At 32.4% G+C, this 26548-nt stretch overlaps 1 protein-coding gene across 13 annotated transcripts in view; it reads right to left on the bottom strand.

Annotated features, from left to right (window-relative positions):
- Nucleotides 1-26548, bottom strand: part of LOC118198596 (uncharacterized) — a 385056-nt gene that overhangs the window by 2758 nt on the left and 355750 nt on the right. For 3 of the 13 annotated variants that reach the window (XM_085819210.1, XM_085819209.1, XM_085819211.1), the window contains 2 exons: nucleotides 26397-26519; nucleotides 20606-20666 (listed from right to left, as the gene is read on the bottom strand). The exons of 3 other annotated variants lie outside the window; for them this stretch is intronic. In XM_085819210.1, coding sequence (XP_085675336.1) covers nucleotides 20606-20666; nucleotides 26397-26519 — 184 coding nt within the window. Of the gene's footprint in view, nucleotides 1-2402; nucleotides 2638-9554; nucleotides 9692-20605; nucleotides 20667-26396; nucleotides 26520-26548 lie in introns of those variants that run through there. 7 more of the 13 variants (XR_015041770.1, XM_085819212.1, XR_015041774.1 and 4 more) reach the window with 5 other exon arrangements.

The following is a 26548-nucleotide window of genomic DNA, read 5'->3' as shown; positions in this document are numbered from 1 at the left end:
AAGAGTAAAAGAAAAGATATAAATGAAAATGTTTCAGAAAGAAAGACAGTTGTCTGATATTTTTTGTGGAAGGGAACTCTTCATCTAAAGAATAACATTTCTCCTCACCCCCTTTTTTCCTTTTTTTTTCGTTCACTCTCCTTCGTACAAATGCTGTAAAATTAAGTTATATTTTCATTTGTTCTATCTATTCAATACTGTGTTTATCTGTTTTGTCCTAAATTTTATGATATTCATTGTTTCATTTATGAATTTGTGCAATGTAAAAAAAAATAAATAAAAATACAAAAAATCATCACCAATGGATTAATACATTTTACATTCATGCTCACGGGAAAAATAGTTTTGGTTTGCGAACATTTCGGATGACAAGAGACCTTCAAAAATAAATTTCGTTCGTGAACAGGGGTTCACTGTATTTGTTTTCCACAAGAGTAAAATATTATCATAGTGATTTAACTAGTGGAATACAGTAAACCCTCACGCGATGACCAGCTTCCATAGACAACCACCTTTAAAAGTTACCATCATTTTTAAGAAAATAAATAAATATGTGTATCGAACACCATTCTCTAAGACGATCACTTTCACAGAAGACCAAAATCATCTGGGACCGTGTGTTGTTTTCTTAGAAAGGATCGCTGTACTGTGTTCAGAGACCATGCTACCTTTGCACTTAATATTATCTTTGACAATTATTTTAACAAACGTATGATTTTTAAAGGAAAACATAGGTGACAAGAAATCGCACTGGACTAATTTTAAGCGAAGCGGAGGCGATAATGAGTTTCAATCAAAGTCGATTGATGTTTAGAGATTAAAAGAAGGCAAAAGGAGATGCCCTCTTAAGACAGTTCCTGATGTTTGCATGGAAAATAACAATCTAAACAAGAATATGCTTTTCATCGATTTCCACTTAGGCAGCACAAGTACAAAAAATTTAAATTAAGTTTTCGTCTGTTTTTTCTGCTTAATATTGTGCTTATCTTTTTTTTTTTTTTTTTTTTTTTTTTTTTGTTGTTGTTTTACATTTATTAATCTCCATTGATTTCGGGCTATGAACCTGTGTACAAAGTACTGTTGTAAAATTTTAAGTAAACAATCACATGTGATCTAGGAAGGAATTAATTCATTTTGCATTAATTTCTTTTGGGGAAATTGTTTCGGTTTACGAACATTTCAGTTGACGAACAGCCTTCAGGTACGAATTAAATCCTTGAACGGAGATATCACTGCGCTTCCTCTCATTATTTATTATTAAGCTGCCTGAAAGGGTAAATTTAATGGAGGAGTCTAAAGGGAATAAAAAAATATTTTTAAGCAGTTGTTGACCTATTAATAAATTGAAAATATATTTCAAGTCTTATAAATTATATTTAAAGTCCTATAAAGCTATTACAACAGATCTGGTGAGAGTTTGGAGCAAATAAAGTAATATGCAAATTTCACACTTTTCACAAACATTCTATTAGAATTGAAAATCAGATTAAAATAGTAAGTACGTTACAGCAGAGTTTCCCGACCTTTGTCTTGTATAGAATTCTTTTAAAAGAATTGTTTTCTTCACCAAATCCTTACATTTTTCTGTATAACAAACAATATGTAACATAATCATAATACAAAAAATTGCGAATAAATAACCTAAAGATAACAATTAGACAGAATATGAACAAAAGTTTATAAAAATTGGTTTATTTGATTTATCTTTTATTACTTTTTATTTTATTATTTTTATTTTCTGAATATAAAATAATTTTCGGAAACAAAATCAGAGATTCTAAATGCATAAAAATTCGATTTTAATGAATGTGATGGCTGCGCGTGATGTATGCAATTTTTTTGACATTTGGCATAAAACTGCTTAATTCAATTTTTAAATCACCTTGTTCGAAAATATTTTTTATAATCAGTGGCATCTTGCTTATGGCGATCCACTGCCGGTGCATATTCGATTATCCAGCCCTTGATGCTCATTAACTCCTTTTAAAATTTTATCTACGCCCAGGGCTCAATACCAATCCCGCTGGAAACCCACGACTTAGTGCATTTCAACAAAAAATATTTGCATTTTTTTGCACTACGTGTTTTCCTTACATACATAGTAAACTAAATGAAATGGTAGAAAAAGAGAATATTGGAATTTTGGAATATCTCAGTGGTAATATGTAAAAGTATCCTTATAAATATCAAAGTTATTTAAATGAATATTGAAGTTAAATCAGAGTATTTGTAAGTTTATTGCCATTGTACTCTCGTGTGTTAATGTATTTTCAGACATTTAAGCATAAATACTCCTAATTACTCAATTCAGTTCGCTTTCTCATTTCTAAACCAGTTGCACTGCTGTATCCATTTAAGTAGAAATTCCAAAAATCTTCATACGGCAGTTTCTTAAAACTTACTTTTATTCTTTACACGAAAGCACTTTATGAAGCTTAGTATTGCTTATTGCTATTTAAAAAAGCCTTCATGGTCGCACAGAAATAATTCCGATCGTGCTTCTCCCTACACGTGCCAGACTAAAAGGTCCTCCTGTTTAGCATCTAGCAGTCATGACCCTGGCCTTTTATAAATTCTGAAGTGGAGAATAAAGTGGTAACTCAAGTGATAAGATGATCAGCGCGTGCAAACCTTTGGATTCCGTGTGCAGAAGATTGCATTCTGACGTCAAACTGAGACATTAATCCTCTCAACAGATAAATTTTCGCTGATTATTCCTGCCGCTGACGCAACTTGTGTCACGTAAAACTTGATTTTGGACTTCAGACGCAAAAGAATTTTCCTGCATTTAATTCATTGCAGCCTTTGGGCACCTAAGCACTGAATATTAAGAAATTATACCGACATACATAAGATCCGTTGTCGTAGAATTGTTGTAATTCGTATATAATAGTAACACAACCATAAAAGAACAATTTTATCGAACATGCATTTTGACCCAGGCTATGTATTTCGGTTGAAATAATATATATAATTATAAATAAAATGTTCTATTAAAATTTCTTAAAATATATGTAGGATAGTCTTAGATTCGAATGCTTAAGTTGCCCTTCAGGATATGTCAGGTTCAACAAATATTTCTCGATTTTGTAAAAATTCGACATTAATTATGTCGAATCAGAAATATGATCAATAATCAAATAAACATTTTAGGGAACTCGCTATTTTGACGTAAAGAAAGTTGTAAAGAATTTTTGGGCTTTTGTTCAAGCTGCGTTTCGTCCTTAGTAAAATGGACACAGCAGTTAACCTTTCGTTATAATTTTAATTGGATAACTTTCGGAAATCATTGTAAAATGTAGAAAATGTGAGGGAAGCATAAATTTTGCAAGAAAATGTTTTGACGAAAGAGAGCTTTCTAGTAACAATCATTTTCAGAATAAACAGGTTTATATCAATTGTTTATTTTGAAAATGATTTGTTCAGATTCAGAAAACCAGTACATTTGGAATCGGGTGTGGTTCCTTCGGTAGGTTTCACGGGAATATTTAAGCATTTTGCATAAGGGATAATTTCGGATAAGGGAGGGTTCATACGATCGACAAATATTTCTCGATTAAATGATTAATTTCGATATTAGAGTTAAAAATTAATATCAAAATTTAGATTTTAGAATACACATATTAGTAAAAGACTAACCTCTAGATTTTAGACATAATTAAATGCATTGGAACAAATTAAAACAAATACTTTTTAAATATGACAATCTACAGTTCCACCTGGGTTTGGTTTTAGGCATAACTGGTCGTCTTATTGTCAAATATGAAAATACCTTCTCTCTACCCACAATGCCATCAATGAGTAGAACTGCATCAAGACAAAGCAAGCAGCCAAAATTCCCTTCACAGTTCAAAATCCACAGTTAATTTACAAAAAAAAAAAAAAAAAAGGGGGGGGAACAAGAAATAGATATCAAGGCTATACCCTTCATTCATATCCCTACTAACTCTCCTGATGTATTACCCATGGATTTTTGCACTTTCGTAGTTTTAAAAAGCGGATTGTCCAGCAGGGGCGTAGCTAGAGGGGGGCAAGGGGGGCATCTGTCTCCGGGCGCAGAATCGAAGGGGCGCCAAACTGATGTTACCACATTTTAGAATTAAATGTTTTCCATCCTTGGCAAGCAACCTCCATGCCCCTAGTGCTTCCTACCTCCTACCTCCATGACTAGGGGGCGCGAAATCTTCAGTTGTCCTTGGGCGCTGAAAACCCCTAGCTACGACTCTGTTGTCCAGACGTCTACCCTGGACAGAAAGCTGTTCAAGAGGAATGGGATAAAATACTCTTCCGATACTAAAAAAGGCATTATTGTCTTGGAAATTACGGTGTAGAATGATAGCGAAGAATAAGAGTTTTCAAACACAGCATTTAAAACAACATTTTAGGTAAAATATTTCTGCAAATACAACGAAAATCGCCTAAAACATTTGCGACCATCCTCTGTACTAAATCGAACAATCTGCAGCAAAATCCACGTCGTAAATAAATGCTTTAAAGGTATTGTTCAATGTGTGATTTTATTTATTTATCTTTACATGTTTCTCTCTTCAGCCTTGAAAACTAGTTTTTAGTATGAAAGCATTAGAACAGGTAATCTAAAGTGAAAAATGTTTTAAGTTGATCAATCTCAAACATTCTTTTTAAGCATATACATACATGCTTCTTTTCGCTCGAACCTTGTACCAAATGCAGTTTCGCTTTAGGTGTAGACTGGAAACTGAGAGCACGTGCTTTTGTAGTTATTTTTTATTCTTCTAAATACAATAACAATACTTTAGTAGCGAAAACGAAGTTCAAAGACCCATTGCATACTACATAATTTTGATTCTTTAGGTAGAATGTGTACGTTTTTATAGCTTTTCTGTATTCTAAAATTTGAATTATTGCATTAGCCATTGACTTCAAACCATATTTATTATTTTTAATTTTTTCATTATTTCTTTTTCAGTTCGTGGAGAATGCTGTGGAGATAAAGGGAAAAAACGTAATCGTTGATAAACTGTAGAAAACAATTTTATAACTGCATTTAAACATGCGTAAGACCACCACCAATGATTTCAGATTTGAAATTCCGTGGAGGTAGTGACTTTTGATCGTATTTAATGCTGATGTTTGCTTACGTTTTTAAGAAAACTGACGAAGTTCAATAAGAAGCCCGATTGCATTGGATTTGGATTATTTGGGTTACGGCAAAGCATACAAGGGTTATCTGCCCAAGGCAGAGATGGGCAAACGTTTTCGGTCGCGGGGCCAAAAATCGAAAAAAAAAAAAAAAAAAAAGGTTTGGCGGCCCAAGATAAATTTTTCTAAAATTTTAAAAACAATATACAAGTATTACAATTTAAATATGTTAATAAGATGAATACAATTGAGATTTCATTTTTAAAAATTCCTTATATCGAGGTACGAAGTGAGATGTACTGATTCTAAGGAACGAGGCTAAATGCTCATCTGGCCAGTCTACTTCTGAAATAATTCTTTCTAAGTTTTATCGTTGAAAACACTTGTTCATATATATAAGATGAAGCAATCATAGCACTGATTTTTTGGTCGTTAGGTATTAAATTTGAGAAACTTACTTTCGATAATGATTTGTAATATTGCATATATAGAAGATTGAGAAGATTGTTAAATTGCAACTCAATTAATTCAAGTTCCAAATCTGACCTCACTGCTTCACATTTTACGTTGAAAGGCATAATAAAAATATAAATTTATGCTTCAATAGCATTGAAATCGTGAAATGTGCTTTCGAACACAAAATGCAGTTTTTTCAAGCCATCTTCATAATTCTTAAACTTCTCTTCATTTTCTGAGGGTCTTGAATTTAACCTCGGGAAGTGAGACAAGTCGTTCTCTAGCTGCCCAGCAAATAGATTAAGTTTTACTTCAAAAGCTTTAAGATGGGCCCAGATATCGCCGATAAATTGATTTTTCCCTTGCATCTTGACATTCAAGTTGCTCATATGACAAAGAAGATCTGTGAAAAATGCAAAGTCCGAAAGCCATTCTGTGTCTTCTAACATTTCGCACTCCACAGAACACTTTTTCTCATGGAAGAACGACACAGTGTCATCTTTCAGCAGCCACACTCGCTCGAAAACACACGCTGCACTGAGCCACTTTACTTAAGTGTAATACAGTACATCAGAGTATTCAGATTGCAAGGACTGAAGAAAATCTATACTTACGTTAACTATACTTACGTTAAGAACTATACTTACGTTAATTCTTCACATTTAAAGCAATGATTCACTTTTTGAAAGTTTTACAACAAAATAAAAAGGGCATGCAAATGAGAAGAGTTTACATGTCTAAAACTTCGTACGTGGAAGATATTTTACAGAAAATGTAATTAAAAAATGGGCTAGATAAGATAGAACTTGCACCACCAGCCCCCAAAAATGGCTAGTTCGATATCTCCCATTCTAGTGGATCGATTGACGAAATTTAAGTTGCGTTTTTCATGTCTCGAAAGCGCGACTTAGGGTGATATTCGAAAGCGCGATATTCGATTTACATATAGTACTGTTCTGATATAGCTATTTTGACACAAAATAGGACTTTTCTGAAATGACGCAACCGAATTATTTTCATATTTAGATCCTACAATTCAAATTATGTCAATGTGCTGCGTTTTGTAAAAATCGCACAAGTAGTTTTTAAAACATTAGCTATCAAAATTTTAGCTCCTCAGTGTTAATCGAATATGGTATATTTTTATTAATATCTGTTTTTTTTTTTATTAAACTTACTTGGTTCCTTCTTTCAAAGTTTAGGTTTAATCCAAATAAAAATCGCAGGTATTTTCTGATTTTTTTTTAAAATTTTAATTATAAACTATGAAATTTCTTAAAATAGATGTATTTCTAAACATACCTGAAAAAATTAGAATTTTTTATTCAAAATTTAACAAAATATACGTACATTTATATATTGGCGCGCTTTGAAATTTAGCATATTTGTTGTAAGTGATAATTAACGTCAAATGTGGTTTACGCACTTTGGTAAAATTATTTGAAAGAAAGAATGATGCACTTTTGTTTCAACTCGCGCACAATAAAAGGGAAAGAAAAATAAGTTACCACAAATTAAGAATTTCTCCAAGTGAAATATTCTTGGTGTAAACTGAAAAATGTGCGCCAAGCTAAATATTTAAATTTCTCGGAAAGTTTCTCATCAAATTACTGTATAAAATTTAATATTCAAGCTTAATTTGAGTGTAGAATCGGAATATGGAAAAGAAAATTGGTATGCCATTTCAGAAGAAGGGTCCCATTTTGTATCAAAATAATTATATTAGAACCATGCTAGTATAAATCTTACATCGCGCTATAAGACTAGTATATATCTTACGTCGCGCTTTCGAGACATAAAAAAAGCTAGTTAAATTTCGTCTATTTCAGCAGAACGGAACAAATAGAACTGTATCCCATTTTTTTTGTGCAGAGTGTACCTTGAAGTAAAACTAAATAAATATATTTTAATTTAGAGTAAAACTCAAGGGATATGGAATAATTTAACCTGATATATATTTAAACGTTAGTTGATATAATACGAGTACCATTTCCAGTATGCCATTTTAAAGGAGTGAATACGTCATATATTCCAATTAGTACTTTTGTAAGGTTTTTCTCCCTTCTTACTTTATGCCTTTATGGTGTAAATGAAAACCACGTCTGGCTAGCAATCAAGGTTTGGAGTTCTTCCGAGGCCATCGCTGATTCTTCATGTTTTCTGGCTTCAAACGATAACTAATGGTTTCAGCATGTTGATATGATTTAAATTATAATTTATTATTCAAATCGTGCAACTTTTTAAAATACCAGTCTGGCAAACCAGATATAAGTTTAAAATTATGATTAATACATAAATAATACTCGCCTCCTCATAAAATTAGAATATATGGATTTAAAAAAATTAAGAAATGAAATATGTAATGAACTCTCTCCAAGACGACTACATGTAGTTGGTTCCACATAATTTCGGTCTTTTATGGAAGTAGTACCTTAGAAGTATGATGTTCAGTACCGATATTTGTTTATGCTTTTTGAAATATTGCTCAGTTTTAGAGGTGGTCATCTTAGGGAAGCGGTCGCCATAGAAATGCTGTTCACTTTTAGAGTTGGTCGTTTTAGCGTGGTCGACACGAAAGAATTCACCGTATCTTTTTTGGCTTCCAAAAAAATAACATGTATTCTCATTTTGCACAATCAAAACACAATATAATTAGAAATCATGACATTTGTAAGCAATAATAAAGATAAAAAAATTTAATTTAGTTAGTTGCCTGTAGAAAGAATTTCATAACGAAAAGACAAAAGCCGAATAAGAATTTTATAGCGATCTTAATGCATTTTATACATCCTTGTTCATTTGACCTCTCCCGTAAACATCCGCGCATGTTTCGTAACACAAAACTGCCAGCGAAAACGCATCCGCAATATCTCTTGCCCTACTGCATTGCATGGTCACCCATGTCAGCAACTTTGATAGATAACAGCTTGCGTTGGATGAGGAGTATTCATGAATATTAATCGTGCCTCATAAAATGCTGAAAAAAATTGTTTAGTGTCATGTGATTCTGAATAGTGCGTTCATGGTCACATTGACTCATACTACTGTAATATTTATTTATTTTTTCTCGCGCTGATTTATGAACCATTGCTGGTCGTAACTGCAGTACCTGGTAGAATTAGTAATAAATTTAATTAGGCGACCCCAATTTTGGTTCCAGGTCTGCTCTCCGGTAATGCGAAACGACCACCAATAAGTAGGCTGCTTATCAATTACATCGTAAGTTAAGCAAACCAGAAAAGCTTAATATCATAAATTATGCTAATTCATGATGACTCTATGTAAGAACGGAAGCTAATTAACAATTCTTCCCAATATATGTGAAGTATATCCCCAAACAAAGGCAATTAATTACATCGGGCTTCATATTCTCATTTTGAGAACATTCATATGCATGCATCTTCATAATCTTAATTTATACTAAGTCTTATCACCAATAAATATAGAGAACATACACTCAGCGCGAGAATATGTTCAGAAATACTAAAAGCATTTAAAGGGCAGAAAATAATTAATAGTGTAAAAAGCTTTAAAAGGGTCTCTACTCCCCCCTTTAATTCTTTCTAAATTATAGGGACATAGAGGTAGCCGTCTGATTAACCTTGTAAAGTTTAACGTGTGAGTGCGTTTATATAAATTCCTGCTGATGAAATCTTAAATTCACATTTTCATGAACAACAGAGAATACAAACATTAATACAAGAATAGTTATGTAATGTTATAGTTTTTAATATAATGGAAAAGGTATAACAATATATATAACTACTTGCATTAACAACAGTCGTGTCTATATTTTTGTTTTTTCGCCTGAGATAAAGAAGTAATGCCGATTGCTATATGTAGCGCAAGGTGTTGAGAGAATGGGAAGAAAAAGAAATATATTGACTATATATATGTAATGATGTTGTAGATAAGTAATGAAGTAGAATGTTGATCCACAATGAAAAATAAATTTGGCAGCCGAGGAAAATTAAATATTCATCTTTATTTCGATTGGCATTTGCAACCATAATTCACTTCGCATTTTAATCGTGCCTGTTCCAGAACATTTATACATTTCTGATACTGTTGCGAAGAAGAGAAGCAGCACGCCAGCGTTTTAACGGCAAGAAAGCTAGAAGGAAAAAGTGCGCAGTTACCCAAAATGGAAGCTAAAAAGTATAAAAAAATAATCAAAACATAAGAACACTATAAAATTCAATCATTTTTAAAGCAAATATGCACGATTTACCAACATATAAGAATACAAAAACGGAGCTCACCCAGGTGGGTAACAGATTTGTTATGTGTATATATATATATATATATATAATGTTGTATGATCTTAAATTCATTTAGTGCGAAAATAAGTTACTACTACTTGCGCAATTGCTGAGAAGTTAGTTAATAATAGTTTATTTCCTAAACAATATTGATTAATTGTTTATATTATCTCCTAAGTTTAATTAAAGTAGAATTATTTTAAAAGAGTGAATCCATACTGGTAAGTTATATTTTGAAAGATGTTTTGAAGTAACTTGAAAGTAAAATGTTAATAATGTTTTAACGGGGACTGGAATTAAATCATCATGAAGAACAAAATTTCAATTGTAAAAGGAAAAATAAAATTAAAAACATGTAATCATCGTCATTGATCGGAAATTAGTTGACTTTTCAAGGGGAACAAACCAACTCCCGTTCAATGAACAATAATTAATAAAAATACGTAAATACGAAGGTGTTTCGTCTTTACTCGAGTTATAAGGTAAAGCCAAACCGGCAATTCTAGTCAAGCCAAATATTTTCGCGAATAGAAGGGATTACGAACCAATGTTGATACTCAAAGAACTTATTCCACCAGCGGCCGAGCGGTAAAGTCGCTGAACACTGGTAGTTCGGTCCGAGGTTCGAATCCCGCGAACGGACTGGCTGCATGGGCGTTTTCATGGTTTTCCCCATGTGTAACGTGTATACGAGCCAGTTTCCCTTAGAAAGTCCTCCACGAAAGGCATCCCTCCCCTTAGGCAGATAGCCCTAGTGTGCTTTGCCATAATTAAATACACCACACCACACCAAAGAACTTATTCTTATGAAGCATTTTAGCTAATTCAATTTGGAGTAAAAAGCAATTTCTGTAGAGAAACCCGAAAAAACTCGAGTAACCGTTCCCGACACCCTCATGTTTATGCATTTGAGTTCTATATTATTTGTAAAAATCAAACATTGGAAATTGTCATTATGAAATAGAATTCAAAGTAAAGTTGAAATAAACATAGAAGATTACAAAATAAGATAAATAATGCAAACTTTGTAAAAACAAATAAAAAATAATATAAAAAATATAAGAACAGTGAATGTACATGCAGATATAAAGGCCAGAAAAGGTATTAAGTAACTTACATTCTTTCTAGTGGGGAGTTCGCAAAGTGTTCTCTTCGTGTCTGACTCATAAGTGTAGGGTGTCCGAAAATTCTTGGCGGCAGTGGGGGCTTTGAATAACATCAGTCGGTAAGACTTGGGTGAAGTAGTTTATGGTAGTGGGTGGGACTCGGAATTCTTGAGGGATGTATTTTGTGGAGTTCTTATTTGAGTGAAACTGTCTGTTAAGATTTTTTTCAAAATACTAGTGAATGGAAATTAATTAATTTCTGGCTAATTGTCGTGTCGCAATGATTAAGAATTTAAGAAAAGAAAAAAGGAATTTTCACTGTCCAAGATTTATTAGACAGACTAAAGTCATGAAATAGGCCCACCTTTTTTAGTAACAGCATAGTAACAGCATAAGTCTGAAGACAATTAGCTTTTTACAATATATACAACTGAGTAAATAAACTAGATACAAATCCTTCAACTGATAGTCATCCAACTTGTACCGCCTTCTCAGGTTTAGGAACAAATTATCATATCCCTATCAGTTAAATGATTTAGAGTGAGTATTTAACGCCTGCTCTTTTAAGGCAATGGTTAATAAATTGAATGGGTATTAGATTATTTTTGAGAATTTTAATAAGGAGCAAAATTTCGCGTTGTAAATCTATTGTATCTGTGCATATAATTTTAATTCGTTGTATTTGATTAATTATTGTATAATTACTTTTTTGGATATGTTGGAGTTCCAATTTATTAATTTGTTAGTACTGAAATTGAAGTTTCTTGTTTTGTCAGAAAGTAAAATTTTTTTGTAGTTAATGATTTGAAGATCTAGAAAGTCTATGCTTTTTTGTGAATTATTAATTTTATTAAGTGTAAGACAATTTGGATAAATCTCGGAGTGTTCAATTTTACCAAAATTATTAATTGTAATAAGGTCATCAATATATCTGTAGGTGTGTTTGTAGTAATTTAACTCTTGTGGTTGTAGATTTTTTTGGAAGTTAAATTCTTTGATAAATAAAAAGATATTACAGATCGAGGAGCTGGAATGTAAGCCCATTGGCAATCCTCTGACTTGTTTAAAAAGTTGATTTTGAAACTTCATGTAGTTATGAAAAAGTGTGCATTTTAGGTAGGTTTACCATTTGTCAAAAGTCATAGTTATAGTTTGACGAAACGCGCTATAGGTATTAACTTCATTCGAGTTTTGAGCTGCTTTTCCTTTGATAAATCCGGTTCAAACCTCGAGTTGAGCTATTTACCATTTATTGCAATTTTATGTACATATTTACTGTATATTTGTAATATATTTAATTTTTACAAGGTCCTTTTAAAATTATTTGTGCGTTAAAATTTATGAATTTTTTCTCAACCTTTTTATCTTTGAAGTCATCTCGATTTGTAATTTTAACATTTAGTTTTTACGAGATAGCTTTATTATTACTACTTTATTATTGTTTCTAGTTGTTGGATGATTTTACATTTTTGCTAAGGAATTATAGTGTCAAATGTATTTTTTAGCATTAGTTTTAAACATTCCTCTTACTTATAAAATTAAAAAAATTTGCAGCTCAATGCGCAAAATTCTTGACTAGTAAGGTCTCTCTAATTCATGTTGTCTAGCTACTTATATATATATATATACTTTTGGTGCAGCCAATTGCAAAAGGGAGGTGCACAACTACATGTTATAGCAGTACCCTATAAAATATTTCAACGTTCTGAGGCTACTTGTTTTTGAGTTATGCGTGATAATACGGACATATGTATAGAATCTCTTCCGAATCCATTTTAAATCCATTTTTCAATTCGTTTTGGGAAAAAGAGTCCTTTATTCTATCCGTATGTACAGATGTCACGCAAAACCATTATTCAAATGGATGATTGCAGTCAAAATCGATATTTTCGCTGAAATATGATACCCGAAATTTTTCGCGATTACAATACAATACTTCCTTTACTTGTACAAGGAAGTAAACAGACGTAATTCCTCTGTTAAGTTAATGATTTTTATGTACAGTTACAGTTTTTGATTACCAGACTACCTTTTCTGTTTCTTGCCATATTAAATTGCATGCAGATAACATTAGTAATTTTTTTTTCCAAAATGCTGTTATATTCAATCTATTGCAATGATTTATCATTTGACGCCATGTTTTTCAATAACCGATTTGTAATTACGATCATGAGCAAAATCTTTAACAGAGTTTGTTCATGATTTCTATTGCATATTCGAGTAGCGTTTTTAAGCTTGTTTTGAAACGAACATAAGCGCATGTCATCTAGTTGTAGAAAATACAATGAACTATAGATCCTATCTATAATTCTAAAAAATATTCACATGTTCAACTTTGTCGTAGTGGCATTTCCTCATATCAAATTTAGACTACAGCCAGCTAAGGAATGTTTTCTTAGCTTGATAATTTCTATGGAAAATAATTGCTAGTACATCTACGTATAGTTCTATGATACTGAAACCCATTATGGTATATCTGACCTCGAAGTTTATGAATTGGAAAAATAGATACCAATTTCATCTTTTTTCTAAAAACCTACCAGTTTTTTCTTCTGTTTCTATGAAACTGAGGCTTCTTTAATAATTGTTGATTCGTATTTTATGAATACGTAGCTTATGATTTTATACGGTTGATCATGCTAAATTAAAGATATACAATCAAATATCGAAGAGAAATATTTTACGTCTTTGATTTTATAGAGTATTTCTAATCGAATCGAACATTTTTCGATCGAGATAAAAATTTTCTAAACATAAGAATCTCTTAGGTTAATTATCTATTAAAACTCTCTTAATTTACATAGTCTGACGGAGTAAACGAAACAGTAGAAATGAAGGGAAGATTGTTGTTGTGTTACTATGTTAATTAAAACCAACTTTACGTAATTGCTAAATTTGAATACAATAAGTGATTTTTTACATACTAAATTCCCTCTATTCAATTTTTATGTAAAATTGAACTTTTCTATTTATTTCCATCACCACTAGTTGTGGTTATATTGTAGTGCAATAGAATGTTCTAAATTCTGTTTAAATATAAAGGTTAATTAACCCACTCGGGACTATATCATGGATCTCAGAAACACCGATAATTCGTTAAAGTCGATAGACTAAAAATTACCAGATCAAGTGTAACCATATAGCATTCACTATAAACATACAATGAAATTCACAAAACTCAAACATCATGCAATAATTTTATGCTGATTCTGTGAGTGAAAGAAATATAATTGGTTAATGTAAAGCAAAACAAAAATGAAATCTGTTATAAAATAAAATATTTTCTTATGACTTGAAAGACCAATTAAGCCAAAAGATTCAGAGTCTCTTTAACATGAAACTTAATCTGAAAGTATGCCCACATTCAAAAAGGAAAATAATAAAAGAAATACTTAAATACTCAAGGAAACTACGACATAACGACTCGCAGGTGTTAAATAAAATTAAAACACGAATATTTTAAAAGAAGAAAAGGGCCACAGTTTGGGAAATGCAAACATTTGCATATAATCAGGCTAAATACATTATGTATGTTCTCACACTGCTCAAGAATCTCGCCGTGTACAATTTGAATACCAAATTCTCGAGGAAACTAATTTCAAACCCAAAACTCCGAAGGCCAGAAATTTAAGCTCACTTTTCTACCCATCAGCATAAAAATAACGATGCAAATGAATTTAAATAAGTACATGGTAGTCATATCTCAAGGCTAGAAGTCATCAGCGACAAGACTGGCTAATCATTTTTATGATGAAAGGCTTATGATCATTGTCAATGAATTTCTTAATCTTTTCCAACCTTGTTTTCTTCCTTTAATATTCAGCTTTAAAAGTTGAGAGGCGTTTCCCAGCGTTAGAAATCTCTAATATTTCAGGAAATTGCTAATGAAAAAATATCCTCTTAGATTATCTTTTGATAATAACTGACAGGTATGTGTAGATGCAATATACAGATGTGAGAAACTGAATATAAAATTTCTGAATAGAGTAAATGTTCGGCAAAAATTTGATAAATCTGCAAAATTAGAAGCACGGATATATTTAAAGGAAGAAAAAAAAAAGTTTTGGAAATGCGTCTTGCCTAAAGAACCCCATCTGAAAGAAATTGGGGTTTCTCAAAACCTAAGTTAACATCTCTATTGAACATTACTTCTGCAAGGCAATCACCTCCTGAGAAAACCTAATTAATCTAGAATCCTGGATGGCTGTCGTTAAGCTTGTGAAGTTTATCTATTTATTTTGAACTAATAGTTCATTTTAAGTTCAAAAGCCTTTTCTATTACTCTCTTTTCACCCACGCTATTTATGCCAGAATGTAAATGAGATAACTAAAGTTTATTCAGATTAAGGTAGAATGAAGTGCTATTTAAGCAAGAGTTTCGGAAGTTATTTTTAGAGCGTGTCTGCCTGTTCCAAGCCACGTTTTGCTCTAGGTATTAGCGACTTATGTTAGCGGTGTTGAGTGTTAGCTTGTCTGAGTGTTAGCCATTACGCTTGTTTCGCCGGTTTACTACAAACTAGAGCGCTTCTTGCGTGTTTAAGTATTCTGTGAGCCTTTTAGGCTGATCTACCACACCTTGAAATTAGTATTTGTTACGTTATTCTGATAAGCCAAAAGTGAGTCGCTTCTTGTAGCCCAGGTTAGGTCATTGTTAATTTTATGTTTGAATAAAACGGTCTTATATACTCTTTTTCTGATTTCTGTTTTGTTTCACAAGGATAGAACATAATTCTTCAAGAGTCCTTTTAAAAGTTTATGTTCCCAAAGGAAAAGATTTTAACCCATTAGCCGCTGGTGTTGCGTTGACGCAACGGTCAAAATAAATGCGCATATAAATATAACTACCTAAGATATTTTATACCAGCAGATGATTTTGTGTAGGGAATATTATGAAGATTATTTCTGTAAAAAATATTTGCCTTCAACAATAATTTTGTTTATAATGATAAATCTCACACTTTAAGCAAAATTTAAGCAAAATTTTCGACCGGTATTTTTGCTGAAAACATTTAACGAAAGAATCGCCGTCTTTATGAGTGATGTATTTTTAGTCAAGGTCACCGTTTATCAGAACATTACTTCAGTCAGATGTTTATATTTGTGTTGGGAAGGAAGGGAAAACAGGTGTTGCTTTGACGCAATGTCAGCAGGAAACGGGTAGTCAATCTCCTTCTTCACTCGTTCCTTTCGATGTTCTAGTTCATGTTCTGGTTGTTTAAAAATGCCTAGAACGAGGTATCTTACGTTAGAAGAAGCCCTTCAAAGATTTTTTGATGAAGAAACAGGTGATGATAATGTTAATAATGACCAGAATGAAAGTGATATTGTTGTTGTTCCCCCAGAAATTGCAGAGGTTAGTGACGAAGAAGAAAGGAATGGCAATGTTTTAAATAATGATAATGATATTTTACCAAATGATACTGCTGGGGAAGTTGAAATTCACGTAAGAAGTAAGTTTCAGCCTTCTAAAAGCAGTTATAGTCATACTAAAAAGTTTAAAAAGCAGAAGACTGAAATCTTGAAGTGGATAAAAAAGGAACTGTTAGTTATGTCTCAGGAAGAACAGGAAGAAAGAGATAGGAGAGAAATTATAAAAGACAAAACCAAGGTAAAACATGTGCACAGATTTTCGATTTTCTTTTGGTTTAGACATTTACTTTCTTCTCGTTGAACAGACAAATATATACGCTCAGGGAAAAAAATGCCCAGAATATATTGCATCTGAAGCCTAAATGAGAAGCTTTATTGGAATATTATTACTTACAGGATATCATTCTTTACCTCAAGAAAAAAATGTATTGGTCTTTTGATAAGGACATTTCTGTTCCTGTTGTACAAGAATTGATATCACATTTGCAGTACAGGAATATGAAGCAGAATTTGCATTTGACAATAGTCAAATTGACAATACTGATAAATTATATGAGGTGAGACCGTATCTAAACTTACTAAATATCACCACTTTTTAGTACTGGAAATATAAAGTCTGTTTTAGATTTCAGACGCGAGAATGCATTATTCCTTTTGCAAACTCCTATTGAGAGTGTAGAATTAGCCAGAAATAGATCAGCAACAGGAAGACCTAGTAAATTCAGCATTCAAAAACCATTACATGGAGATGGTAGACATTTTATCGTAAAGTCCGTTGATAACGAAAGACTTTGTTGTAAAGAGTACCATAGCCAGATTGTTTATAGATGCAAAGTATGTAATGTAGCTTTACATCATGATTGTAATTAAGGTTTTCATGCTTGAAACTTTCAAATGAAATAATCTGTATTTGTAAAAGAAATACAATGTATATTTTAATATTAAATTAATTACAAGTAAAGTGATTTGTAGGTTTATAAAACGTTATACAGCTAAAAAGTAAACCTGCGCTCCACTCAAAAAAAAAAAAAAAAAAAAAAAAAAAAAAAACACGAGAACAATCCTACTCACTAAACATCCGTAGTCTTATTCCGCTGACGTTGCGCGAACGCAACACTCGCTTTTTCCACAGGTAAGAGCATTTTTTTTTTTTATTTTCAATGTAAATTTAATATTTGGTATTATTTTCATGAGAAAAGAAACATTCCTTGTAGTTTTGGCGGTTAATGGGTTAAAAGCTTCCTAAATTCTGCACACCTCATTGAATATATTTGCTATATTTTGCATAATGAGTATTGTTGGGACACTTAAAAAGAAATCAACTGATATGAATATTTGGAAGTTTGTTGTAAATCAGAAAATGGTCTTGCTGAATGGTGCGACAAATTCAGTCAGTGAGCAAAGGAAAACGAAAATTGTCAGAAAAATGATCACTACGAGTAGATATCATGTAAAATGTAATACACTGGCTTACCTTCCATAGATGGCCCCACAACGCTCACCTTCCGTAGATGGCCACCGGTAAAAGTTACCATTATTTCTTAAAACATAAATGGAACTCGGCATGGAACATCACCAAGAAAAATTATCTTTACAGAAGACCGATGTCAGCTAGAACCGTTGATGATCGTCAAAGGAAGGTTTTTGTCCTAATTTGGAACAGAGCTTGCCTAACTCCTTTGGATATACACTAAACTCTCTGTAAGAGGACGGTCCGTTTTCCCAAATAATTTTATTCTTCTGAACGAGTGGTCTTCTTAAAAAGGTGATGTTTATTGCTAAGTTTATTTGTACTTTCTGAAATACTGGTCAATTTAAGAAATGGTCACTTCGAGAGAATTCACTGTAATTGCATTTTATATAATCTATTTGCATATAGCTGGAAAAAAAATGAAGGGAGAAAAAGATATCTTAAAAGAAGATAATGTAATAAGAAAGAATAATAAATGCATTTACATATTCATTATTTAATTAAAAAACGCCCACTGTTTAAAAACAATTTTTTTTAGAATGTAATGGCTTTAGAGTGCCTAGCTAATTTATTAGCTCTTGTTGTACGTTGATGAAATAATAATTTTGAACTTGTAACTCTTTGAAATAAAAAATTGACGTGTAAGACTTTTTCTTTCTTTTATTTATTTATTATTTTGTCCTCGATTAGTGTTCGAAAATTACCTATTAAAACTGGCCATAGGCATTGTTATGAAAATGTTCACATTTTACTCTTTCCGAGAGCTCCAGAAAGAAGTTTTAAGAAATTATAACGCTTTGTTTTTTAACATCTGCTGCAATTACTTTAGAAACATATCACGCTTTTGATCCTCTTTTGCACAATAGCATAAAAAAAAAAATTACCTCTTCCCCCCTCCCAAACTAACACGTGTTTCATTCTTCACACTAAGACCTGTTTCTGTCAGTCTGATGAAGACTAGTACTGGTTGCACCGATTCAGAGTATTATCTTTCCAGGCAAGAGATTCTCCCTATAAGGCTAACTTCTCTGTCAGAAGTTCATTCATTGCATACTGCAGAGCAGCTGAATTCATTTCATTTTCCGAGAAATGAACATGAAATCGATACGTTGTAATGAAATGCACTTTTTATCTATGACTGTAGCAGATGACATACTTTTCTAACCATTTTAAACTTTTTTGTAAGCCCATAGTGATCTAGTTTTCATTATTTTGTAATAACACGTTAAATGGAATAAGGAAGAGTACCAAATGCAGAGAATGTAAATTAGTGCTGTAAAATGTGGTCTGTCTCTAATTTGATTATCAATTTTCTCTCTAGCTATAAAATAAACTTTAATACGCTTCTCCATAAAGGCATCTGATTTATTACGCAAATTTTGCATGTGCACCTTTACGCACCAGTTTTCAGAATTACAATGAAAGTTCGCTAAGATGAATTCGGTCATTTTTAGAGAGTTGACGTTCAACCGAAGTTTATTTATATTATTGGTCACCTTCATAGATGATAATTTATGGAAGTGGACGCCTTGAGAGGTTTCAATGTATGAATTCAGTTTTAGGTAATACAATAAATGTCATGTGCTAAAGCACGGTAAAAATAAATCAGGTTCAGAATAAATGTTTAAATTTCAATTTCCTTCTTCCTTGCCGCAGTTTCTTATGTAATAGATAAATAAAACTTTAAGGCAATTATTTTCGCGTCGAAAATGTCTTTTTTTTTTTTCTAGCATAAATCTTCATTGTTATTCAACTCAAACTGCTATAATAAGACTTAATTTTTAAAAATAAAAGTGCCAGAACCCTGCGTCAGTTATGTGAAAAAAAAATATTCAAAAATAATCAAAACAATAAATAATGAGTAATTGAAGTAAAATAAAATGCAAATTAAATGTAATAAATAAATGGTAGAGTAGTAAACGCTAATATACTAATTAATGAATTTATAAACAACAATAAATAAACAAACAAAATGGCTGATAATACATAAAAATTAAAATCATAAAAATTAAATTAAATTAAAGCAAATGGAATTGTGATTACGATAAACCTTCTTTAAGGCAACCACCGTCTTATAGAATAATATTTAATATTAATATTTATATTCTCAGAAAAAAATGGTCAGAGGTGGTTAGTTGGTATGAAACAATTGAGTGCACTGATAATTTTAAGACAAAATATAAAAGAAAATTAATTTGAAGACCATATGGTACGCTTCTAATTAAAACATTTCATTAAAAAAATTAAAAAAAAAAAAAGTACCGGAGCTCATCTCATTTGAACTTTAGTGAAGACCAGCTGGTCAAAAGCTGAAAATTACTAGAGCTAAGCTCTGGCTGATTTAAAGCACTGTTGCTAATGAGTTATAAACAAAAATGTAATATTTCACTCTTTTAATGCTTTTAAAAAGGCATAAATTCCATTTCAGTCAAAATAAATACCGACTTTTTCGGCCTACATGAATTCAATAAAAGTATGTAATTTGGTACACTTGAATTAGGGCCAAACTCTTTCGTAATTTTTGAACCATTCACACAAAATAGTACGTTAAAAGTGCATTAGCAATTTCAGGTCTATAGCAGCTTATTTATTGCACATTTTTTTTAAAACATAAATCCCGCGAGAAGGTAGTTAATGTCTTGAACGTTTTCGAAAGACCTTCCTTTTCCAAATTATATGCCCAAAGGGATAAATTTTCTAGCACTCTTCGCAGCTCCTCCCATAGCATTAATTCGAACTTGTATCATTGCATCAACATCTTTTGTTGTTGCTTGGTAGCGGTGAAAGCCAAGCAAAGTCTTAGGAAGTATAATTCCTACCTTCTCTCTCGACTTCAAAGAACAAAAGTTCTCGTCCCGCAGCCCCAGGGCTTCGGATGACCTGAAAAAGAAATGAAAAGATTTGCAGCCAGAAAAACTAAGAAAGAAATTGTTTTCCATTGTGCATGCTGTAAATATAACAACAGCCTGTGGGGTTGGTACATCAGACGCTTTGACCAATTTTCTAACTAATTGCTTAAAATTGTATTTATTAAAGGCGTGGAACAAATAGCCTTTTTTTTAATGTCATTTAGTCAGTCTTCATTGAGAAAGAACATGTTTCATGATAGGAATAACATATGTTGAAATGAATATCGCAACAGTGAAAAATGCAGCAATAGTAGTCAGCAAACATATCTGAGAAGCAAATTACGTTTGAATTACATCATTATTCGACATCGTACTTGCTCTTTTTTAAAAAACATGGTAAACTTTTTATCGCTTCCAATTTTATCTTTTATCTTCAGGCTGATATAGAACATGTAAAGTTTCCACGATATCGTTTCTTCAAACTGAATGTACAATGTAAATGTGGAACACTAAAGGAAGAGACAGATATAAATCATTATATTTGGGGAATGTCCAATGACACTGCTATATATAAAACTGTTCTTCAGTAAATTCTCTTCTAATAACAATAAACTATTATTTACAACTCCAAATAGCGTACTTGTATAAATATATTACTGGAGTTCATTTCTCAGGCAGATGATATTATTAAATACATGTAATGATCAAGAATATTTACTCCTAACTTTTCTAACGCATCTTATATTAATTAACCAATTGTTATGATTGATCTTCCATATAATTTCTTCCTTTTGCACTCCTCGCCAGATTGCAAATTGGCTTTGACTGTATAGGCTGACTGACTAAGGGTTTTGAATCTTAGAAGGAGACAGCTTCTGACAATCATGTCTGCTGCCAATATCATAAGCCAGTTTTGTTTAAAAGTGATATTCCGGCTTTAAACTTATACACCGGTAAAATAACTGAGACAGCTTTGTCTAGTGAATGTGTAGTTTTATTACATTAAAAGTATTTGAATTTAATTGTCTGTTATTCCTTAATTTAAATAGCCACAAATGATGGATTATTGTCTGTATCACTCAATAATGTGAGGTGTCAATGTTCAGTTTGGATTAAATAAAAAAGATCATTTTAAATCTTCTTTTCTGTTTGTTTAGACGGTTGAGTAGACGTAATTCGTTATTAAGTCTAGTGTAGGATCTATACTTATAGGATGTTAAACTTTAGTTTCCAGAAAGAACAGTAACCCTACATTTTGTTTTGCTGTACACCGTTTTGCAGAGTGTGTTTTGCAGAGTTTGCTTGTTTATGTTATGCATTTTTCTTATTTGTAAATTTATTCTTTTATTTTGTGTGTGTACGCTGAAACTATGTATTATTATTAGTATAATGGCTTCTGATCTTGCTTTCATGCCTGATGTGCTAGTTTTTAGCGGTACAGGACTTAATTTTTCTTAGTAAATTAAGCTTTACTTAAAAATTAAGTAAAGTTACATTAGTAATGTTAATCCCATTCTAAACATTTTACATTAGTAATGTTAATCCCATTCTAAATAAATATCCTTTACTTTCCAAGACAACAGTTTTTTTAATGTACAGGTTATGCTAATACAGATTATGCTAGTTGATTAAACGAAAGAAAACATTTCTTCACGAAATAAAAAAGTGCATTACTTATACTAACAAGAAAATATTTTTCAAAATTAGGGAAAAAATAAACCTAAGATTGATATTTGTTTTTAAGAAAACCTGTATGCAAGAATCTACAGACCATGTCAGTCTTCCTAGACATGCATAGACAACTTTTACACAATTATTCAAATCTAAGTTTAAATAATAGTTAACGAATTTCTGCCAAATAACGATATATTGGGTGAATTGACGCTTTCCTTTGATATTTTAAATGGGAGTTGATCATTAGCATAGTAAAACGAATCATTGAAAAAGCCGTTTCATCTGAATTTCTTTGAGCTAAAATAATACTCGAAATAGATTACTGGAGGGGTTAAAGCAAAAAGACTTAGCGAAATATTCATAAATTTGCAGTATAGTTTCGATTTAAATACAAAACCTTCTTCTACAGCCGCTGAAGTGAAAAAAAAAGTTAACTCGTTGACAAACACATTTTTCCACTCTAATTATTATATACTGCGAATATCATAAATAAAATAATTTTCCAGTACCTGTATCGACGAAAGGTAGGGACGTAAGGTAGGGACAGGGTAATAAACAGATTCTACTTTTCGTGCATACTATAGTTTAAAATTAAAATTAAAATCAAATGTAAACTAAAAAGTTTAGCGACATACAAGGTTGCAAGATTCTCTATATACTTTATTTTCTTTTTTTTTCCTCCTTCCTTACGATAGTAGCTGTTTTTCTGCAGTTTTTTTTTTTTTTCGTACACTTAAAATTAACCAATATACTAAATAAATAAATGTTCAAACGTTTTTTAGCGCCTCCGAAAATAAAAGTTCCTACACAAAGACAAAATCCTCTACAAAGAAAGCTATGCATGACAATTTTTATACAAATGTTAAATGATATAGTTTTGATTTTAAATTTGATTTTAAACAAATGCTACAGAAAAGCTATAAATTAGATTGTTGAGTGCGTACGGGTTCGTAATAGAGTGAATGCACACTGAACCGATAACAGCTTGATAAAATTTACTTTTACTCAAAAGAAAAACTTTCCACAAAGATTCTTTTTCTTCAACTTTCTTTTCTGGAAACAATTATGGAATTTTCCACAAAGATGCTCGTACAGCTCTTCTGAGTGTCACTTCTGAGTACAATCAATAGTTACGCATCAAATGCAGAACTTTAAACACAGCGTAATGCAAAGCGCATCTAAAAAGGTTTATATTCTTTAACTCTTACGGAGGTCTTTCAATACTCTGAATTCACGCTGAACTAAACAAGTAAGAAATTGATGCTCTCTGATCTTATATAGTTTTCTCCCTGCCGTCGAGAAATCTCTGGTACCTTCCATTTCTCGAAATTACTGGAAGGCATGTACGTTTAAAGTTACATCTAGGCGCCGAATACGGTTACAGTTACGCATAGTGATAAATTACAGTTATTCAATTAAGTACCAATTATAGTGACACAGGGACTGAAACAAAATGTCACCAAATGGTCAAGAAGTTTGCCGATTTCTCGCCAATTTAGCGAGATAGATACACACTGTTAAACAGAATTGCCTCCTGTAATCTTATTTTCCCACAGAACTTCGTTTGTTTCAAGCGTTTCTTATTACATTATGCAAAGCACAAGGGAAAAAAAAAAAAACCTGCAATTTCGTATAAAGTTTTACTAAAATTATTTACATATGTACCAAATTCGTAATAATATTAATATTGTTGCGTTTTTCTTTTCTGACACCAGTTGTTGCGTTATTTTCTTCCTTCACGTTCGTACGAGGTTTGTATGGATTTGGAGTGAATAATGACGACACTACTTGATGAAATATCGAAAAACACTTTATTTAGCCAATATTAATCAGGACAGCTCCAAGATCACGTTACAGTCGTCGAAGAACTACTATAAACACGCTGACACAATCAGCGACACAGCCTTCACACTATCAGGCTATAACGGTGAAGACAGCTTCACGGCAAAGCACCAAAGTACAGCTCCCGATTCTGCTCGGTCATTCTCGGAACTCCGCGTACTCTCTAGACTCTCCACGCTACAATTCGCGATGCACTCTCGGAACTCCACGTACTCTCGAAACTCTCCACGCTACAATTCGCGATGCACTTGACGACACACAGAGCACAGCTCCCGACTCTTCGGTTCAGTCGTTCCCGGAACTCAGCACACTCTCTCAACGAGGCACTAACCGCGATACACTAAGAGACTCCTTCAATGAACTCGACGACCCCCTCGGCACTCGCTGCCCGGCTGTCAACTCGATCTCGCACTCTCGAGGCACACTCACTCACTGACTCAACTTGGCTCGCTAGACGAGGCACACATTCACTGCGGACCAGCAGGGTTTATATAGGTTTCGGCTTGTGTTCGAGAACACTCTGGGCTAAACCGGTAAGAATTCGTTCCAGAGGGTTCTCTAACCGTCTATGGCATATCGCCAATTTTGTCGCGAAATGGGCGATTTCTCGCCAAATGTGGCAACCATGCCTTCCTTTGCCATTTTATGGAAACCCTAAACCTGTTTTGAGCGAAAGCCATCTTACCGCGCCTGTACATTTCATAACAATATAGGGCTTAATTTATTAATTTAGGTCAATAAATAAGTTCTCGTCAATAAAATATACAATGGAAAAAAAATGTTCTTATATTTAAAAGTACGTTTATTTTTGCCATATTTTTTCCACCAGTTTAATTTTTATAATTTTTACAATTTCAATATAATTTCTTCCCATCCTTCTCATTTATTTTGCTTAGTTTTCCTTTTGCCTGCTTAGTTATAATTATTATTTCACAACACACCCAAAAATATATAAATTTAAATTTAAGAAACATTTTAATGGTAAATTCTTTCATCGCTTTCCGAAATTTTCAGACTTCAATATTTGTTTCATTATTATTCAATTTTTCTTACAAGGTTTCACTGGATTATTTTATTTAGGCAAAGCACCTGAGAAGTACAAACAAACACGCGGATTATATGACATTCTAGTTTTGACAAAAAATACCCTGAAGCTGAAATCTGAGAATCTATTCTCCGGGTGCTTTTGGCTTTGGTTTCGTTTTATTTGTTTATGGCAAAGCGCCGAAGGGCTATCTGCCTAAGAGCAGGGATGCCTTATTCATAGAGTACTTTATAAGGGAAACTGACTGATACGCACGTTATAGATGAGGAAAAACATGAAAACGTTCATGCAAGAAGCCTATTCGCCGGCATTCGAACTCCGGACTAAACTTCCAGTGTTCGGCGACTTTACCGTTCGACTGCTGTTGAGCGCGGGTACTCTCGGAAGAACTGTGACAAGAGTATGATTTTACTTCCCTCATCATCAACCTTTCGAAACGAGTTTTGTATCGACAAACTCTAACTGCTTTATTTCTAAGAATGGGTTGAAATTGGGAAAGCCAGTATCTTATCCTGGATTCGAACTTGAGTCTAACAGAGTGTCATGGGGTTAGACCCATGATATGACTGTCCCCAGGTGTACGCAAAATTTATCGAAGGAACATGCCAGCACCTGTAAAGAAATTATTAAATTAGTCTTTTTATTGCATGTAAAATAGAATTTGTATTCCACTTTAAAAATTCGATGCTTTTGTGCATCTAATCTCTTTTGTGTTATTTCTTATGCTTTTCTGTCCAATGAAATGATCCAGTTCTAGTCCATAATTCTAGAAACAATCCAACTCAATAAAATGATCCAGACCTGCAAAATTGTTGAATATTTTAGTTTAATATTATTTAAAGGTAAACAGAGCTTGATTTGTAAACACAGCTTTGAATTTACAATTTGTTTTGATTTTTCATTACTAAAACAAAAACATTTTTTTGTGTTTGTCAAGATGGTAAGTGGACAGTTAAACAAAAGGTAAAGATCTGAAACGAATATGAGGCTATGTCATATGAAGAAGACTATCAAAACTTCTTGAAGCATTCTACGTTTACACCCCTACTCATCAATATCAAGAATGCTTTAATGAGAGCTTGAAAAGCGAGTTCTTTATACGAAATTTTTTCAGACTTCATCAAAAGAGGATTATTTTCATGGAAAGGAAAGAAAGAAATTATTAAATTAGCTTAGAATGATACCCTCAAGAAAACATACCTCACAGTCATTTGGTGCCAGAGACAGAACGATTTCTCATAAATCACTGATTGCAACAGCCAGTTTATACTGTCGTTCTCACCAAAAAATCTACTTGAGAATGTTTTAACATCCAATGTGTACCTAAAAAATAAATATCACAACACGCGGAA

Source organism: Stegodyphus dumicola, chromosome 6, assembly GCF_044657685.1.
Source record: "Stegodyphus dumicola isolate Sdum_Otavi_A_Nest chromosome 6, ASM4465768v1".
Lineage (NCBI taxonomy): Eukaryota > Metazoa > Arthropoda > Arachnida > Araneae > Eresidae > Stegodyphus > Stegodyphus dumicola.
This window is presented reverse-complemented; position numbering and strand designations above follow the sequence as displayed.